General features: G+C 33.8%; 1 protein-coding gene across 4 annotated transcripts in view; it reads right to left on the bottom strand.

Annotated features, from left to right (window-relative positions):
* Positions 1 to 17,927, bottom strand: part of LOC105296119 (collagen alpha-5(IV) chain) — a 219,220-nt gene that overhangs the window by 60,173 nt on the left and 141,120 nt on the right. For 3 of the 4 annotated variants that reach the window (XM_011366063.2, XM_011366065.2, XM_023534117.1), the window contains exons 8-18: positions 17,001 to 17,036; positions 16,871 to 16,912; positions 16,623 to 16,715; positions 15,628 to 15,681; positions 15,476 to 15,532; positions 15,172 to 15,216; positions 13,478 to 13,531; positions 11,670 to 11,711; positions 9,475 to 9,607; positions 2,864 to 3,055; positions 2,444 to 2,527 (exon numbers count right to left, since the gene is read on the bottom strand). In XM_011366063.2, coding sequence (XP_011364365.2) covers positions 2,444 to 2,527; positions 2,864 to 3,055; positions 9,475 to 9,607; positions 11,670 to 11,711; positions 13,478 to 13,531; positions 15,172 to 15,216; positions 15,476 to 15,532; positions 15,628 to 15,681; positions 16,623 to 16,715; positions 16,871 to 16,912; positions 17,001 to 17,036 — 832 coding nt within the window. The remainder of the gene's footprint in view (positions 1 to 2,443; positions 2,528 to 2,863; positions 3,056 to 9,474; positions 9,608 to 11,669; positions 11,712 to 13,477; positions 13,532 to 15,171; positions 15,217 to 15,475; positions 15,533 to 15,627; positions 15,682 to 16,622; positions 16,716 to 16,870; positions 16,913 to 17,000; positions 17,037 to 17,927) is intronic. The other variant, XM_023534116.1, reaches the window with a different exon arrangement.

Raw genomic sequence — 17,927 nt, 5'->3', positions numbered from 1 at the left:
AAAATAAAACAATGAAACAAAATAGAGATTAGAAAAAGACTCGCACATATAAGGTTTACAACAAAAATGCTAATGCAATTCAGTAGGAAATTGATGGTCTTTCATACTATAGTACTGAATCAACTGGATATCCATGTGGGGAGAAAAATAAACTTTGATCTCTCTTTTAAATTATACTCAAAAATTAATTGAAGATAAATCAAAGATCAAAACATGAAAGGCAAATAGTAAGATTGCTAGAAGAAAACAAGAATATTGTCTTGTTTTCTTAGGGTAAGAATATTTGCTTAGGGTAAGCAAATATTCTAAAACAGGACATAAATAGCACTAACAATAAAAAAAGAATTAATAATTGAATTTATTTTAATTAATAACTTCTGTTCAAGGAAAGACGAGTAAAAAAGTAAGTTAAACAATTGGAGAAGACAGCTGTGATGCACATATCCAACAACCCAATTAAAAATAGGAAAAAGGCAAGTTGCAAACAAAATATACAAACTCTAAGGAAAGAGGCTCAGCATCAATAAGTTATCAAGGAAATGGAAACTAAAACTACTTTGGAAAATGGGTTGGTGCTATCTATGGAAACAAAACCTATACCTATCCTATAATCCAGCAATTACATTCCCAGGTATATACACAACAGAAATGAATGCTTATATCCTACAAAAAGTATGTATATGAATGTTCATAGTAGCTTTACTCATAATAGCCCCAGATCAAATGTCTGTTAAAATTAGAAAGGATATTTAGGTATATTTGTCCAACAAAATACTAAAGAACAGTGAAAAACAAACTACTGTAAACAAAAAAACCTGGCTATATCTCATAGATATAAAATTAAGCAAAAGAAACCAGACACAAAAATGCCCATATTGTATGATTCTATTTACACATAGTTCAAGATTAGGCAAACTAATTTATAATAGAGGATAAAATAGTGGTTACCTTTTAGAGTGGTGACTAGAGAGCATAAGAGAGTCGTCTAGAGTCCTGGAAAAGTTCTATATTTTGATTTAGATGGTAGTTACACAGAAGATTATACATAGAGGTATTTATAGATAGGCAGAAAGATAGATGGATGATAGGAGACAAATTATATATTTCATACATACACAGGAGGCTCTCAAATAATGTCATTTCATTCATTGTCATTTTGTTATAAAATTGATGAGATGCCATAGGAAATTAACTCTTGTTTATATTAATCAGCCCATGGTAAAACTGGTTTCATTATACATTGTTTAACTTGAAATTGCAGACCCTATCAATGATGTTAAGTGAGGATTGTGTGTGTGTGTGTGTGTGTGTGTGTGTGTGTGTGTGTGTGTAAAATATTCCAAGGAGGTATGAAGGAAACAAGACCTGTAACGTACTGCAACCAAGTGAGGAAGTGTTTGAAGAATGGAAAGATCAAGTGAAAAAGGATGGAGACTTGACATTTGGATTAGCAGGATATAGGCTGCTGGTGACTTTGACAAAAGCAGCATCTATGGAGTGGTGTGATGGGAGGCAGTAAAATCCTGATTGGAGTATGTTTAAAAGAAAATGAGAGAAGAGTATATAGAGATAGTAGAAAAGTCTTGAGTTTTGCTGTAAATTGGAGCAGAGGAATACAGCAGTATCTGGCGGGGGAAGTGGGATCATGATAAGGTATTTTTTAGATTGGTGAAAAAGGCACATCTGTATATTCCTGAGAATGACCCAGTAAAAGTGAAAAATTGATGATGTGAGAAAGGCAAGAATTTGTGGAATAAAATCCTTAGGGGAACTAGGAGGGACTGGAATCTATTGTACAAATACAAGAATTCGCTTTAGATAAGAGTATTAACAATAATAGGCAGGGGGGAGGCAGAAGATGTAGGCACAGATGCACGTAGGTGGGTAAACATTATGATGGCAATCTATAAAAGTTCTCTTATTATTGCTTCCATTGGTCAGTGAAGGAGAAATGGAAGTGAGAATCTTAAAATGAGAATAGAAGAGGAGGTGTTAGAAATATGAATGGAGAAGAGAAGGTACAGGCTCAGAAGAGATGGTAACTTGAAATTACCAGGGCTATGTTTTTGTTCTGAGTACAACAGTGAGTGGAGGGTAAAGAAGTCAAAGGTTTATGCATGGGACTGACTACAATGGTTGATCATAAATTTAACCTAGGTTAAGAGGGAGAAAAAACACCAAAAGTTTGAGAGAGAGTCTGATTGAGGTCTCATTGAGGCTGAAGTACTGTAGGAGTTAGGTTATTAGAGGTAGTAACCTAAAAAGATAGAAGACAGTGGTCAGAAAATGGGACTCATGAAATCAAGAGCATGGAAGTTTGTATTACTGGTAATGGAAGGTCTTGGGATATGACCATGAGAGTAAGTGGCTAAAGGAGAGTGGAGGATATAAAGAATTTTGCTGATGATTTGAAAGAATGAAGGAAAAAGTATGGGGATCAAACCTTTCTCTCCTTGTTCTCCTTGGAGTCCTCTGTCACCTGGAGATCCTGGAGGGCCTGGAGGGCCTGCTTCACATATCTTATCACCTGAGATAAGATAAAGAAAGGATAGCAAGCTAACTGTGAAATATCCAGAAGACTAAAAAAAAGGAAGCCTGACAAGCTAGAAAAAAAAGACCTATTTTCAGTTACTACCCCACAGTAATACAACTATCTATAAGCAAAAGAAAGATATAATACTGGTGATAATTTGAAGAGCAAATTTAAACTTCAAAGAATCACTAAAAATCAAAAATAGAAGGTGCAGTAGAAACTCTTACATATCGGAAATGCAAAGAACGATGCCAACTTTCAGCTAGATTCACTTATAAATGAAAACAAAATAAAAATGATAGAACTTAATAAAAGAAAAATATAGCTTACTAGGAGGGATTTGAGGGCCTGGAGGGCCAGGAGGCCCTGGAAGTCCAGGAGGCCCTGGAAGTCCAGGAGACCCCTGCTGTCCATCAAGTCCAGGAGATCCAGGAATGGAAATTCCTGGTGGACCTTCATCACCTTTTTGGCCCCTTTCTCCAGGAAAGCCAGGGGGGCCAGGGGGACCCATAACAGCAATCCCTAAGGAAAACAAAAACATTAAGGTGATCAAAATTCTCTTATTTTGGAGACAGTACATTGGTTCTCAATGAGACATTAAGTAATGATAAGATCTTCCTTTAATGTATAATGCCAGTTATGTTCTTATTGTTTTCTATGAGAATCAATATCTGGAAAAAGGAAAAAAAAATATTTGAAAAGTTTCAAATACTGTAAGTACCAGTCTGAGTGTAAGAAAGAATAATTTAAGGTAACTTTATTACTTTTAGAAAGTACTAATAACTCTCTACCCACACTTCTTTGACACTATTATCTTTTAACCTCAGAAATACTAGAAAGCCTTTAGCAAGAGAAAAAGAGGCATTTCAAAGTTTCCATGTCAGTTTCTGGACACTCTTCTGTGTCACTGTCTATTCCTACACCATTAACACACTTTTTTCATTACTACAGCTCTATAATGTTTTCAAAAGTGATAAGGAAAATATACCCATCTTTGGTCTTTTTAGAAACTATTTTCATTATACTTACAAATTTATTCTTCCAAATAAATTTTAGAAGCGGCTTGTTAGTTTCATTAATGTAATGGCTAGGTGGAGAGCCAAAGGAGAGAAAGAACAATTAGGGGGATCGTTTTATGAACTATATAAATGTCTAATCAATGTACTGTATACTTGAAATTAATAATAAAATTTTGAAAAAGAAAAAATCATTGTAATTTTGAATGAGATTAATTTGAATTTAAAGATTAAATTTTGGTAGAATCACCTATTTATAATATTGAGTTGTCACGTCAAGTAATAATTAAGTATATCTATTTCTTTATTTATTCAATTTATATTACTTAATAATATTTTACTAAATTCTGCAAAGAGGTCTTACACATCTTGTGTTGAGTTTATTCATGGGTTAATTTGATTACTATTGTGAATTTTGTTGCTATTACTATTGTTAACTGGATTTTCTTCTTATGTTTAAATTTTAATTGTTGGTGTAGAAGGCAAATTATCTAAGTATGCAATTCATCTGGCCACCTTGCAAACATTCTAAGTTCTGGTAATTTACCAATTTATTATTTTAGGTTTTCTGGGTAGATAATCGTATGGTTGGTGGATAATCAAAATTTATGTTTTTTTTTTGTCCTATCCTTACACCTACCTCTTTTTTTCTTCAGACTTAGTGCATAGGTTGTGATTACTAGTATAAGGAAAAAAAGTATTGGTGACTCTGAGTATCTTTATCTTCTTTTCGACTCGAATGAGAATGTTCATGATGTTTCACCAAAAAGTATGACATTTCCTACAGGGTCTTGTACTTCCTGTTGAAATAGTTTTATCAAGTTAAGATATTACTTCCCTTTAAATCTTAGTTTAAGAAATTTTCCTTTAAAAATGAATGAATATTGTTTTTATTTTTACTTTTATCAAGTTTTTCCTTTTATTTTGTTTGTGTTGTTTTGTTTCTTGTTATTTTTTCAACTTAGCTTGTTTATTTTTACTATTTCTAATTTTCTGATAAATTAAGGTCACCACTTTGGCTGTATTTAATGAAGTTTGATATGAGTTGTTTAGCATACAGTAATTGCTAAAACAGAAATTTCCATTTGTTTCCTCTTTACCTATAGAGTTATTTACAAATTTGCATATTAATAAACAAATGTAAAGATACTTGGTGCTTTTATTTTCATTGTTTTTTTTCTTGTTGATCTAATTAGATTTTTATTTATTAAATGAAAATATTAGCACTCTGTCCTATGTGTTACAAATATTGTCCTTGAATTAGCTTTTGTCTTTTAACTGTTTAATGGTTTTTTTAAGTTTTATTAAAATATAATAGACAATTAGTTGCTCGTACTTACATTGTACAATTCAAAAAATTTTTTTCAATTATAGTTGGCATACTATAAGATATTAGTTTCATTTGTACAGAATAGTGATAAGAGATCTATATAACTCACAAAGTGATCACCACACTAAATCTAGTACCCCTCTTTCACCTTACATATTTATTACAACATTGGCGACTATTTTCCGTATGCTACACTTTATATCTCCACGACTATTTTTAAATATCCGTTTGTATGTCTTAATCCCTTTGCCCTTTTTCGCCATCCACCCCAACCTCCCACCCATCTATTAGCCCTCAAAATATTTTCTGTATCTATGAGTTTATTTCAGTTTGTGTTGTTGTGGCTGTTTAATTTGTTCTTTAGATTCCACATGTATGTGAAATCATGTGATATTTGTCTTTCTCTATCTGACTTCTTTCAGTGCAATACCCTCTAGGTCCATCAAGGCAGTATCTTTTTCTATCCCTTCCTTTTAGACTGTGTGTATCTTTTAATCTGAATTGAGTCATTTGTAGGCAGAATATGTAGGGGTCTTGTTTTCTTATCCATTCAGCCACTCTATATTTTGTTTGGGGCAGTTGATTCTTTTCCATTGGAGGAACTTGTTGATAGGAATGTAGTTATTACCATTCTTTATTCATGTTTTCGATAAATGCGTTTTTCTTTTCCTTTTTTTATTATTATTTATGCTTACAGCACCTGGTCTTCTTAGGTGGTCTCCCATCCAAGTACTAACCAGGTCCTACCGTGCTTAGCTTCTGAGATCAAACAATGGGCTTGTTCAGGGTGGTATGGCTGTAGACCAAAGGCCGTGGCTCTACTGGGGCGCAAACTCAGGACCTTCCTTCTGTGTGTAAAGAAGACGTGCTAACTGCTACACTATGGAACCATGTCCAGTGTTTTTTCTTCTTAAAGAAGTTCCTACAACACTTCTTGTAACACTGGCTTGGTGTTGATAAATTTCTTTAGCTTATTTTTTTTCTGGAAAGCACTTTATCCGTCCTTTAACTCTAAATGATAGCTTTGCTGGATAAAGTATTCTTGGTTGTAGATCCTAGGTTTTCATCATGTTGAATATTTTGTGCCAAGACCTTCTGTCTTGCATAGTTTCTTTTGAGAAATCAGCTGCTGGTCTTATGTGCTCCCTTGTAGGTAACTAACTGCTTTTCTCTTGCTGCTTTTAAGATTCTCTCATTGTGTTTATTTATATTTTTGCCTTTTTATTTATCTATTTTATTATTTTTATTTTTTAAAATTATTATTTACTTATTTATTTTTATAATGACAATGGTTAATGAAACCCAATAAGTTTCATCTATACACTTTAACATTAAGACATATAAATATTAACACTGTGTGCTCAATTCCCATAGCTAGATTTCTCTCTGTCACCACATATTTTCCCCCTTTACCCCATCTACATCCTCCTCCCCCCACCCCCTATCCTCTGGTAACCACTAGTCTATAATCCATGTCCATGTGTCTCTGTTTGTTTGTCCTGTTCATTCGTTGCTTTTAGGTTTATATCCAACATATAAGTGATATAATGTGATTTTCAACTTTTTCTGTCTGGCTGATTTCGCTTAGCATGATTATCTCGAGGTCCATCCATGTTGTCTCAAATGGCAATATTTCATCTCTTCTTATGGCTGAGTAATAATCCACTGTATATATGGACCAGAGCTGCTTTGTCCAATCTTCTATCATAGGGCACTTCAGTTGCTTCCACATCCTGGCCACCGTGAATAATGCTGCTGTGAACATCGGTGTGCAAATATCTTTTCAGATATGGATTTTCAAGAATAACATTACATTGTATATATGTACCACATCTTCTTTATCGAATCAACTATCATAGGACACTTCAGTTGCTTCCAGGTATTAGCCACTGTGAATAATGCTGCTATGAATATCAGTGTGCAAATATCTTTTCATTTATGGGTTTTCATGTCTTTGGGGTAAATACTCAGTAGAAGGAATGCTGGATCATATGGTAGATCAATTCCTAGTTTTCTGAGGAACCTCCATACAGTTTTCCATAGCAGCTGTACCAATTTGCAGTCCCACCAGCAGTGTATAAGGGTTCCTTATACTCCACATCCTCTCCAACATTTGTTATTATTTGCCCTATTGATAATAGCTGTTCTAACAAGTGTGAGATGGTATCTTATTGTGATTTTGATTTGCATTTATTTCCCTAATAGCTAGCGATGTTGAGCATCTTTTCAAATATTTGTTGGCCATTTGTATGTCCTCTAGGGAGAAGTGTCTTTTCAGATCCTCTGCCCATTTTTTGATTGGACCATTTGTTTTTTTTTATTATTGAGTTGTATGAGTTCTTTGTATATTTTGGATATTAGGCCCCTATCGGAGGTGTTGCTTGTAAATATATTTTCCCAGTCGGATGGTTCTCTCTTTACCTTGTTGATGATTTCTTTTGCTGAGCAGAAGCTTTTTAGTTTGATGTCCCATTCATTTATTTTAGCTTTTATTTCTCTTGCCTTCAAGGTCAAATTCATAAAATCCTTTTTGAGTCCACTTTCCTTGAGTTTAATTCCTATGTTTTCTTCTATGCATTTTATTGTTTCAGGTCTTATATTCAGGTCCTTAATCCATTTTGAGTTTCTTTTGGTGTGTGGTGATAGATAACAATCTAGTTTCATTCTTTTGCAGGTGGCTTTCCAGTTTTCCCAGCACCATTTATTGAAGAGGCTTTCCTTTCTCTATTGTATGTTTTTGGCAAAAAAAAAGGAAGCCAAGACTATAATAATTTAAGAAATTTATAGGATGCAATTAAGTGTGAAAATATCTGTGTCACAGTGGTACCTGAAGGAATGATAGTAGACTGTTTTCTATAACTACACTCTAAAATTAACTGAAAAATGGATTAAAGACCTGAATATAAGACCTGAAACAATAAATTGCATAGAAGAGAACATAGGAACTTGGGCTTAAAGAGAATTTTATGAATTTGGCCTCAAAGGTATGGGAAGTAAAAGCAAAAATAAGAAAACATCGACCCAAAACTTCTGCACAGAAAAAGAAACTATCAACAAGGTAAAGACATGACCATCCAACTGGGAAAGTACATTTGCAAGCAACGCCTCCAAAATGGGCCTAATACCCAAATTATACAAAGAAATCATACAACTCGATAACAACAGAAAAACAAAGAATCCAATTAAAAAATGGGCAGAGGACTTGAACAGACACTTCTCATACAAATGGCCAACGAACATATGAAAGGATGCTCAACATCGCTAGCTATTAAGGAAATGCAAATCAAAACCACAATGAGATATCATCTCACACTTTTTAGAACAGCTATAATCAACAGAACAAGTAATAACAAATGTTGGAGAGGATGGGGAGAAAAGGGAACCCTTATACACTGCTGGTAGGACTGCAAATTGGTACAGCCGCTATGGAAAACTGTATGGAGGTTCCTCAAAAACCTAAGAATTGATCTACCATATGATCCAGCAATTCCTCTACTGGGTATTTACCCCAAGAACTTGAAAACCCATATCCCAAAAAATATTTGTACACCGATGTTCATAGCATTATTCACGGTGCCCAATACATGGAAGCAACCAAAGTGTCCTACAACGGATGATTTGATAAAGAAGATGTGGTACATATATACAATGGAATATTACTCAGCTGTAAGAAGAGATGAAATACTGCCATTTGCAACAACATGGATGGACCTTGAGATAATCATGCTAAGCGAAATAAACCAGACAGAAAAAGTTGAAAACCACATATTACTTATATGAGGGATATTAACCTAAAAGCAACAAACAAAGAGGACAAATAAACAGAGACTTGTGGATATTGATAATAGACTAGTGGTTACCAGAGGGTAGGGAGGAGGGGGAAGGAAGAAGGGGTCAAAGTGGTCTAGTATGTGGTGACAGAAAGAAATCTATCTATGGGAATTGAACACACAATGAAATGTATATAAGCCTTACTATTGAATTGTACACTTGAAACTTACTGGATTTCATCAAGCAATGTCACCATAATAAAAATAATATAAAATAAAAATAAAATAATGGGGAACTATTCAACTGATTTGGCTTTTTTTTTTAAGTACATTTGAGGAATTTGTCTAGAATGTCTGCAGTAAGTGTTGAGAAATTTCTTAAAAAGAACAAACTAATCAAAAACAGACTCAGAACTATAGAGGACAACCTGGAGACAGCCAGAGGGGAGGGGGGTGGGGGTGGGGCTGGCAGAATGGGTGAAAGGTTAAAGAAGTACAAATTAGTACTTGACAGATGGTCACGGGGATCGAGAGCACGGCATAGGGAATGCAGTTAAGCATTAATGTATTGGCTAGGTGGGGAGTCAGAGGAGAGAAAAAACAATTTTGGAAATTATTTTATAAACTATTAAATGTCTAACCAACGTACTGTATACTTGAAGCTAATAATAAAATAATATTTAAAAAAAGAGTTGAGAAGTTTCTGTCAATTAATAAATACTAATGTCTTCTACTTCCATATTTATCCTAGAAGTAATATGATAATGAATATGTGGATTAGTAAAGATGCTATAAATATAAGGACATTAGTATAGTTCCTTTTACCTGGAGGTCCAGGAAGGCCAGGTAGACCCTGTATTCCAGGAAATCCTCGCTCTCCTTTTTCTCCAGGCAAGCCAGGTAACCCAATATTTCCCTTTTCTCCTACGGTTATACCAGTCCCAGGTCTAGGAATTACCTTTATTATGAAAGGAAAAAAATAAAGGAACTCAAAGAAGTAGCTTGTTCTCCTGAAAATAACCTAGCAGCTACATATGATTATAGTGCCATTGTATTCACAGAGTGTTCAGAGGCAAAATCATTAAGACTACTGCGTAGATTATGAGTCACATTCCAGATCATGCCTATCCTTCAACTTATTAGAAACTGCCAAACCAGTAATAATATTACCATTCTCCTAAACTCCAGGTTTACAGAGCTAGAATTATTTTAGATGTTTCTTATTCTAAAATTCATATTAAATTCATTCTAATTATCTAAGCCTGATCATTCTTTATTAAAAATGCCTCTATTTACTCTCTTCTTTCCTGTTGCCACAACTACTATCTTTACCTCACACCTGGACTAACAGAAACACCTCTGAGCTTGTCCCCTTGAATCTAAATCTACTGCATATCCTAGCCATTTTTCTGTGCTTAATGACTAAAAATGTTCACTACTTTTTACTATATCTGATGCTACTTTTAACCCTTGACTCTGTCAAGGTTTCCAATATCTCTCTCACCCCTTTCATCTTCTGTTAATTCCAGCAATAAATTTTTAGGAGTAAGGTGTATCTGATTATAACCACTTCATGCATTTTGCACATTCTCGTCTTTGCTTTTGAGTATACCATTTCAAACATTAATAATGCCTTTCTTTAACCTTTTCCTTTATCAGTCCACACTTATTTCTTCCTCTAAGAATAAAAGCAAGAGAAAGAACTGATCTCTTCTGAGAAGGATTTATTGATTAAAATCAACTAGCTGGAGGTGCCTCGTTAGTGCAGTAGGTAGCGCATCATTCTCATAAAATAAACTAACTGGATCATTGTTTTTCTCTCTATCTTCTTAAAATCTCAGTGTCTAAATGATTTCATATTAAATAATCTAAATATAAAGAAATTAACCTCATAGAGCTATAAAGGTACATAAGCTTTAGATTTAAGAAATTGTCAGTTTAAGGTACAAATCAACACCTACTGGCAAAGTTTTATGTTTCATCCTGGCTCTACTGGATATAAGAAATATTCAGATGAAAGAAAGAGACTAAAAGTTATGGGACTCAGAATTTAGATAGTAGTTCAAAAGGGAAAGTGAACTGTTAGATAAGACTGTACTGTCAAAATTTCTATTTCTTCTTATATTCATTGAAATTTTACCATCTCATTTTATAAAGAAATTATTTCTTAGAGAAATAAAACTGATTTTAAAATGAAAATGGATAAAAATTATCTAAGATTTTCTTTAAGTATATCCTCATTAGATTTAGTAATGTACTAAGTATCAATATCTGAGACTCAATATAGACAAAAAATAATTAAATTAATTTCTGCACATATAGGTTTCATGGCATTTGCATCTTGCAGCTTCAATGCAGTCTAAATTCAAGAGTCTTATCAAATTTCAGCCAAAGGAAAACCTATTCGTCAAATTGTAGCAATAAAATTATATTCTTAATAAGATTGGAAATACATTTGACTTTAATTTCATGGTGAATACAAACATGACAGATAATCTATAACCCCTATAATTATTCTTTCATAGAGCAGTTTCATACATTTGTTATTAAGAGCCCCTAGACGTACACACTCAGGGAAAAAAAGAGGTGTGACTCAAAGACAATTACAAATTGAGAAAACCTATTAAGGCCAAATATGTCTTTCCCCTGAGCCCTGCAGGGGAACAGACCAATCCCTAGTTCTCCAATGGTTTCTTCTACTGAATCTTTGTAAGCAACACTTGCACCACCTGCTGGTTACTTGAGAAATAATGTGGCAATCATGATGCAAAACAACCCAATGTCATAATTTTGGATCTTTGCTATGGAGAACTAATACACCGGCAGAACAATACGAAAACTTTGCAGTCTACATCACTGAAGGTTTTAGATGTAAAAACTTTTAAGCCAATAAAAGTTGATAATGACTTGGAATTTTGTGTTCTATTAGGAAAGGGTACAGAGTATATAATTAAGGCACAAAAATGAAAATGCATTAATACATTTGATAAATGAAGACTAAAAAAAAAAAAATAACTTACAAGTCCAGGGGGGCCAATTGAGCCTATGTCACCTTTTTGGCCCTGTTCGATACAATTTTAAAATAAGTTAATAAAAACATGAAAACTTCCATTTCCTCAAAAAACATAATAGATAACTAAGTTTCATAAAGATCCAGAAATCCATAATAAAATACACTAAAGACAAATACAATATGAGGTAGATGAAACAGTGAAACAGTACTGAGCTAAGCCTAAGAAAACCTGTGATGTTGTCTCACATTTACTAGCTACATGATCTTGACCAAATGAATTAACTTTCCTGCCTTATATATAGACGAGGATTCTAAAGTATTTCTAGTGTAACATCGATGATTTTAAGATTCTTATTTTCTAGGAAACTATATATATATTTTATAGAAGATGCTGAATAAAAACTTTGGTACCACTACATCAGTTAAAATCACTACTTTTTAAATTTATTTTATTTTATTTTATTTTTTTTTTAGGTGAGGCAACCCTTGGTTGACTTCACAGATTGCAAGGACCTTGTCAGCTTACAATCCCTTATTTTTTATTTTTTATGCTTACAGCACCTGATCTTCCTAGGTGGTCTTCAATCCAAGTACTAACCAGGCCCGACCCTGCTTAGCTTCCGAGATCAGACAGGATCGGGCCTGTTTGGGGTGGCTATAGACTACTTTTTACATTCAGCTATGTTCCTTTTCATAAAACTTGTCAACAGCATAAATTTCGTGTCATTTCCATTATTGGCAGATATTATAGAGCTTATGGACTTAACTATCATCAGGAACAGCTAATAAATCACAATCGATTTTGTGGGTTTGCTCTTGGAAGCTAATGAAAGACAAATTCAGACAGCAGTACTACCCTTAACCAGTAGCTACAATAGCATGAAGAACACAGTACTCAACTGTTACTCTACTGGCCAAGACTCAAGTGTAGATGTCTCTCACACACCTTTATTCTCATTCGAGAATTGTTCATAGAAATCTTTCATATATCCATAAGTTCCTTTTAAGGAGTTACTCTGTCCCATAACTTTATTTAATACTTGAAAAACAATCTTATTCTCTGAGATTTTATATCTTCCTTTATTCTAGCTGTGCCTCTTGGGCTAAGATAGCAGTTAGATCTAGTTTAGAGATAAACTACCACTAAAATATATGCCCTCTAGGTACATTCAAGTTTGTAACACTCTTCCTTCCTTGCTTGCAAAACAACGCTTTTCATGCAAAGCAATTAGAGACTGGAAAACTAGATATTTTGCTATCTGCTATAAATAGGGGAATTGTGTGCTTCGTACATTCTTTCAAAGTTGCTTTAAAAACAGGCAACTAAATAAATAACCAGTCAGGCTGCATAGCCAAATGAAAAAAAAAAAAAAAAGACGAAGAATTAGCCACAGACTTCTAGGCAATAATTGCATAGAGAATGGAAATGTTTAGTGAAGACTTTCTAAATTCATAGCTATATGCCTTTTTAGTAGGAGGACCTCACTCAAATAGTGCTGAATCCTCTTTCTGGAGAACAAAAGTTTTGCCAATAATGTGTTCAAAGTAAAGGCACCAACTTTTCACAATGGAAATGCTAAAGTTAAATAATTCTTCATGTACTTCCACCACACTATGATTTAAGAAAATGAATGAAAATTCAGAGGAAGTGTTATAAAAGAAAAAGGGGCAACACCAAAAGATGGATAAAGAAGGTATGTTTTGAATTTAAAAGCTAGTTATTTAGAACTTTTTCATTTATAACTCAACCTTGGGAGAGAAATGATCATGTTAGCTAGAATAAAACCAGGCACTTCTAAGTAATAAAATTCTTACCTTTTCTCCAACCTTTCCTGGTTCACCAGGGTAACCAGGATCACCAGGCAAACCCTTTAAAACATAGAGGAGAGAGTGACATCAGCAAAAATGGTGGACTAAGAACCTCCCCAAATCCTCTCCTTCATAAAAGTAACAAGAACCCTAGTAAAAATGGCCAGAGTCAACCTTTTTAGAACTCTATAAACAAAAGCATGCAGCAATCCAGGAAACATTTATTTAAAATAAAAAATGGCTGAATCTTGGTTAAGAATGCAGAGCTTTGAGGCATTTTAACTTGCTCTATTCCTATCACCATTCCTCAGCTTCGCGGTAGCCTTGAAAACCAACAGCACACAATTAAGGTTAAAAAACAGTAGCCTGGCAGCAGCTGGGAGGGGGAAAGAACTGGGTTGGAGCTTTTTCAAAGCCCCATTCCCAGAGAAGTGTCAGTATTTCATTTGTCTGGTGATTCCCAAACAGTTCCCACTAGTCCCCATCTTGATTTGGCCTGACTTGAGTTCACCTAGTACAGAGAACAGCCTTTTCCCTGAGGATATCTGTACAAAACAATCAGAGGCAAATTGTTGAAAATCATGACCACCTAAATCATGAAATGAAGACCAATTGTTCCAAAATAAGTCAGGACTGAGGCCCTGAATTTATTTCCTCTTATACCATTTTATATATTTAAGCCATTTGTGAATATAGAATTTATAAGTTGAGGACTGTCTGTTTAACAAAATCACCTGTAAACCAATTTATGTTATTTTATTACTTCCAACATCCAGTTTTGTTAAGAATAATCCCTTTCCTTCAAAATGCTTTCCAAATGTCATCAAATTTTCTAACTGTTCTTGATAACCTCTTTTAATATCTACTGTGGATACTCTTAATATTGAAGCTGCAGGAAATAATTCTCCTGGACTCACATGTTTTTAATTTTCCTCTTTGTATTAATTAGAATTGTCTGTCAAAACTTTTACTGAAAAAAAACTTATATTCACACAAAAAGTTGTATGTGAATGTTTTTACCAATTTTATTCATGCTGGCCCAAACCAGAAAAAAACAAATTATCCTTCAATGGCTTAATTCATAAATAAACCTTAGTACACCCATATAATCAAATACTAGTCAGCAATAAAAATAAATGAACTATTTATATACAGTACAATGTATTATGCTATATAAAAGAATCCTAATTAAAAAGGCTATATACAATATGACTCCCATTTATATAATACTCAGAAATAGGTACTATTATAGAGATAGAGAACAGATCGATTGTTGCCAGGAGCTTTGGGTGGTGGAGGGAGAGAAGATGACTACAAAAAGAGTATGAAGGAACTTTTGAGGGTGACGGAACTGTTTCTGATTATAGAGTTGGTTACACAACTGTACACATTTGTCAAAACACACAGAATTGTATAATAATAATGGTTTATTTTACTGTATACAAATTATCTCAATAAATCTGACTTAAAAAAAAACAAGAATTTCTGATTCATATTCAAAAGAGAAAGAAATGTTAATTTCCATCATTCAAACAATTTCCAAATCCAAGCCTCTTTGCCCTCCTACTTCTCTATCTTGCCTCTTTTTCTTTTTCTTCCTTCCTTTCCTTCCTTCCTTCCTTCCTTCCTTCCTTCCTTCCTTCCTTCCCTCCCTCTCTCTTTTTTTTTTTGGTAGTGGAGAATGAACTTTAACTACTCACTGGAGTTCCTGGTTGGCCATTCTCTCCATCTTTGCCCGGTTTACCCTATAGGATTCAAAGAAATGCAAGAATGTAAAACTGTTATTTAGAAAGTGTAAGGTTAAAGAATATAACAACCTTTATTTCTGCCTTGGACTATATTAAGTAGCCATTTTAGACTCCAATATTATCATAAATAAAAGAATATTTTATTTATTCAATTGTGACATTTCGAGGAAATGAAAGTAGAATTTAAGAGGAAAGAATAAAATTACACACACATTTAAAGATTTTTGCAAAGAATATTAGTAGCTGTAACACTTACTCTTTTGCCAGGCTCTCCTTGCTCACCCTTCTCACCTTTCGCACCACCTGGAAGACCCTGTACACACAAAAGTAGTTTTACATTGGTTTATGAGTACTATGTATCCACACCAAATTACATTAAATGGTGCTAAAGAATTTTAGGTTACTTACTGGAGGACCACGCAACCCTGGAGGTCCAGGAGGCCCCCGGTCACCAGGAAGTCCCTATGCAGTAGTAGGAAAAGGAAAGCAATATTAATCCTATTAATACTACGGCTAGCTAAGAATGCTTTTAACAAGCTTAACTATAGACTCATGTAGTATAACCAAAGATAAACAAATGCTTCTAATTCAAAGTTGAAATCTCCTAGGCAAAAAAACTTAGAGCCACCTTTGCTCACTTCAGCTAATTTCTATTGTATGTACAAGCCAATTTTTGAGGTAAATAACAAGATAACACTTAATAATTTTTTATTCTTACAAAATGTTTTATAAAAAAAAGCAAGAGTATCTAAAACTAAGAGATTTGGGGGCTGTATAAAACACATACATTTTGGCAGAGAATTAAATGGCCCAATCCATATTAATGGTAGAGTTTCAATACAAATTGTCCTTTATTTTTAACTTTTTTATTAGCATTTAGGTGAAACTACAATGCATGAACTCTGTTCAAGGATGATGGTCCACTATACTATAAAAGATATGTTTGATCCCCTCATCTACTCTAGTAGAAACAAGGTATCAGACAACTATTGCTAAACAGAATACCACATATTATATGACTCCATTTATATGAAATATCCAGAATTGGCAAATCTATAGAGCCAAAAAATTAAATTAATGGATGCCTAGGGTTGGAGAGTTTGGGAAGAAATGGGGTGTGACAACTAATAGGTATGGAATTTTTTTTTGGGGGGTGATAACGATGCTCTCAGATTATAGTGATGAATTCACTATCTTGTAAATATACTAAAATGTAATCATTCAATAGGTGAATTGTATAGTATGTGAATTATATATCAATAAAGCTATTTAAAAATTTAATTATCTCACATTCTTAATTTAAAAATATCTTAACATATAACCATATTCCAGCTTATAGTGCATTTTAATGGAATGCCATTGTCATAGTAAGGTGTTCATTGATTTCCTCTCTACATACTCACCTGATCTCCTTTCTGAAACTCTACATCGATTGGTCTTTTCTGTTCACTGATCTGCCCAGGTGGCCCAGGAGGGCCCTGAAGACCTTGCTCGCCCTGTTTGTAAGGTAAAATAAGTGATATTTCATAATTTACACAGACAATAATATAACATGTGAGCAAAATCAGTTGCAAGAAACAAAAAGACAAGTTCAAATGACTATGAAAAGAGAAAACACGAGGTTGAGTAACCAACTTTTTTCTTTACTCACCTTTTCACCCTTGGGTCCTTGGAAATTTAAGCCCATATTCCCCTGAAGAGAGAGGTTTCAGTTTAAAATCTCATTGACAATGACCAAAAGAATCCACACTAAATAAAAGATGTAATGAGAAAGAAAATACCTTTGGTCCTGGAAGCCCTGGTGGACCAGGTGGGCCCTAAGAACAGAAGACCCAGAAAAGGAAACAAGTATTATATTAATAAGTTTATTAAAAATTATATGGTTTCATAAAAGGTGAGGACTAAAAAGCCCTTCAAAATAATATTTCATGTTTTTTCTCATTGCTTTCTAGTCAGAGTTACACATTTAAAATGATTTAAACAAACTAGGTAAACATAGAGACTTCTCATGACAGTATAGAGAGGGCAGGGGAAGAAATGCAAGGATGTGTAGAGGCAGAGGGGTAGAACCAAGCCAAAAATCAATACAAAAGTTAATCTCAACAAACACATTAAATTTCTCATCCAGAATTATAGATTATTTTAGGTAACATAAAGCAATTAACTTTCTAATTATAAAATGTATGTGTTTAATTTTTTAGTTGTTTTATTTTTATATGATTTAACTTTGTATATTTGAGAATGTTCAAGGTTTTAAAAGTTAAAAAGCATTTAAGTGAAACAACAATTGTCTGCCCAAGTGTATCACCTCTCGATCTCAAAGGATCTATTTATTTATATATTGTATCATGGTGGCATTTCTGAGTCTTTGCTTCACATGTTGAATCAGGGTTAATTGGAAAGAAATTTAGAAGTACGGACTAAATCAGTTATGTGGCCACAAGAGCTAAGGGAATTCAAGGTGTAACAACACACTTAGAATATACCAATGTTGTAACAACAGAGTTAGGAAAAAGTGCCATAGTCCGGAGTCTCATGTATTGCAGGAAGTCTACAAGTAAAACTAGCTAAATAAAAGGGTTTTCTAATCCTCTCCGAAAGATTTCCAGGAAAGCAGAAATCACAATCTTTTCTGATAGATTCTTCTAGTACTTAACAAATGTTTCTTTCATTCAAGAATAGAGGACCAATTGTCACAAGCAGAAATG

The sequence above is a fragment of the Pteropus vampyrus genome, unplaced genomic scaffold, assembly GCF_000151845.1.
Source record: "Pteropus vampyrus isolate Shadow unplaced genomic scaffold, Pvam_2.0 Scaffold120, whole genome shotgun sequence".
NCBI classification, from domain to species: Eukaryota; Metazoa; Chordata; class Mammalia; order Chiroptera; family Pteropodidae; genus Pteropus; species Pteropus vampyrus.
The sequence above is the reverse complement of the archived record's forward strand: the minus strand, read 5'-3'. Positions and strand labels throughout refer to the sequence as shown.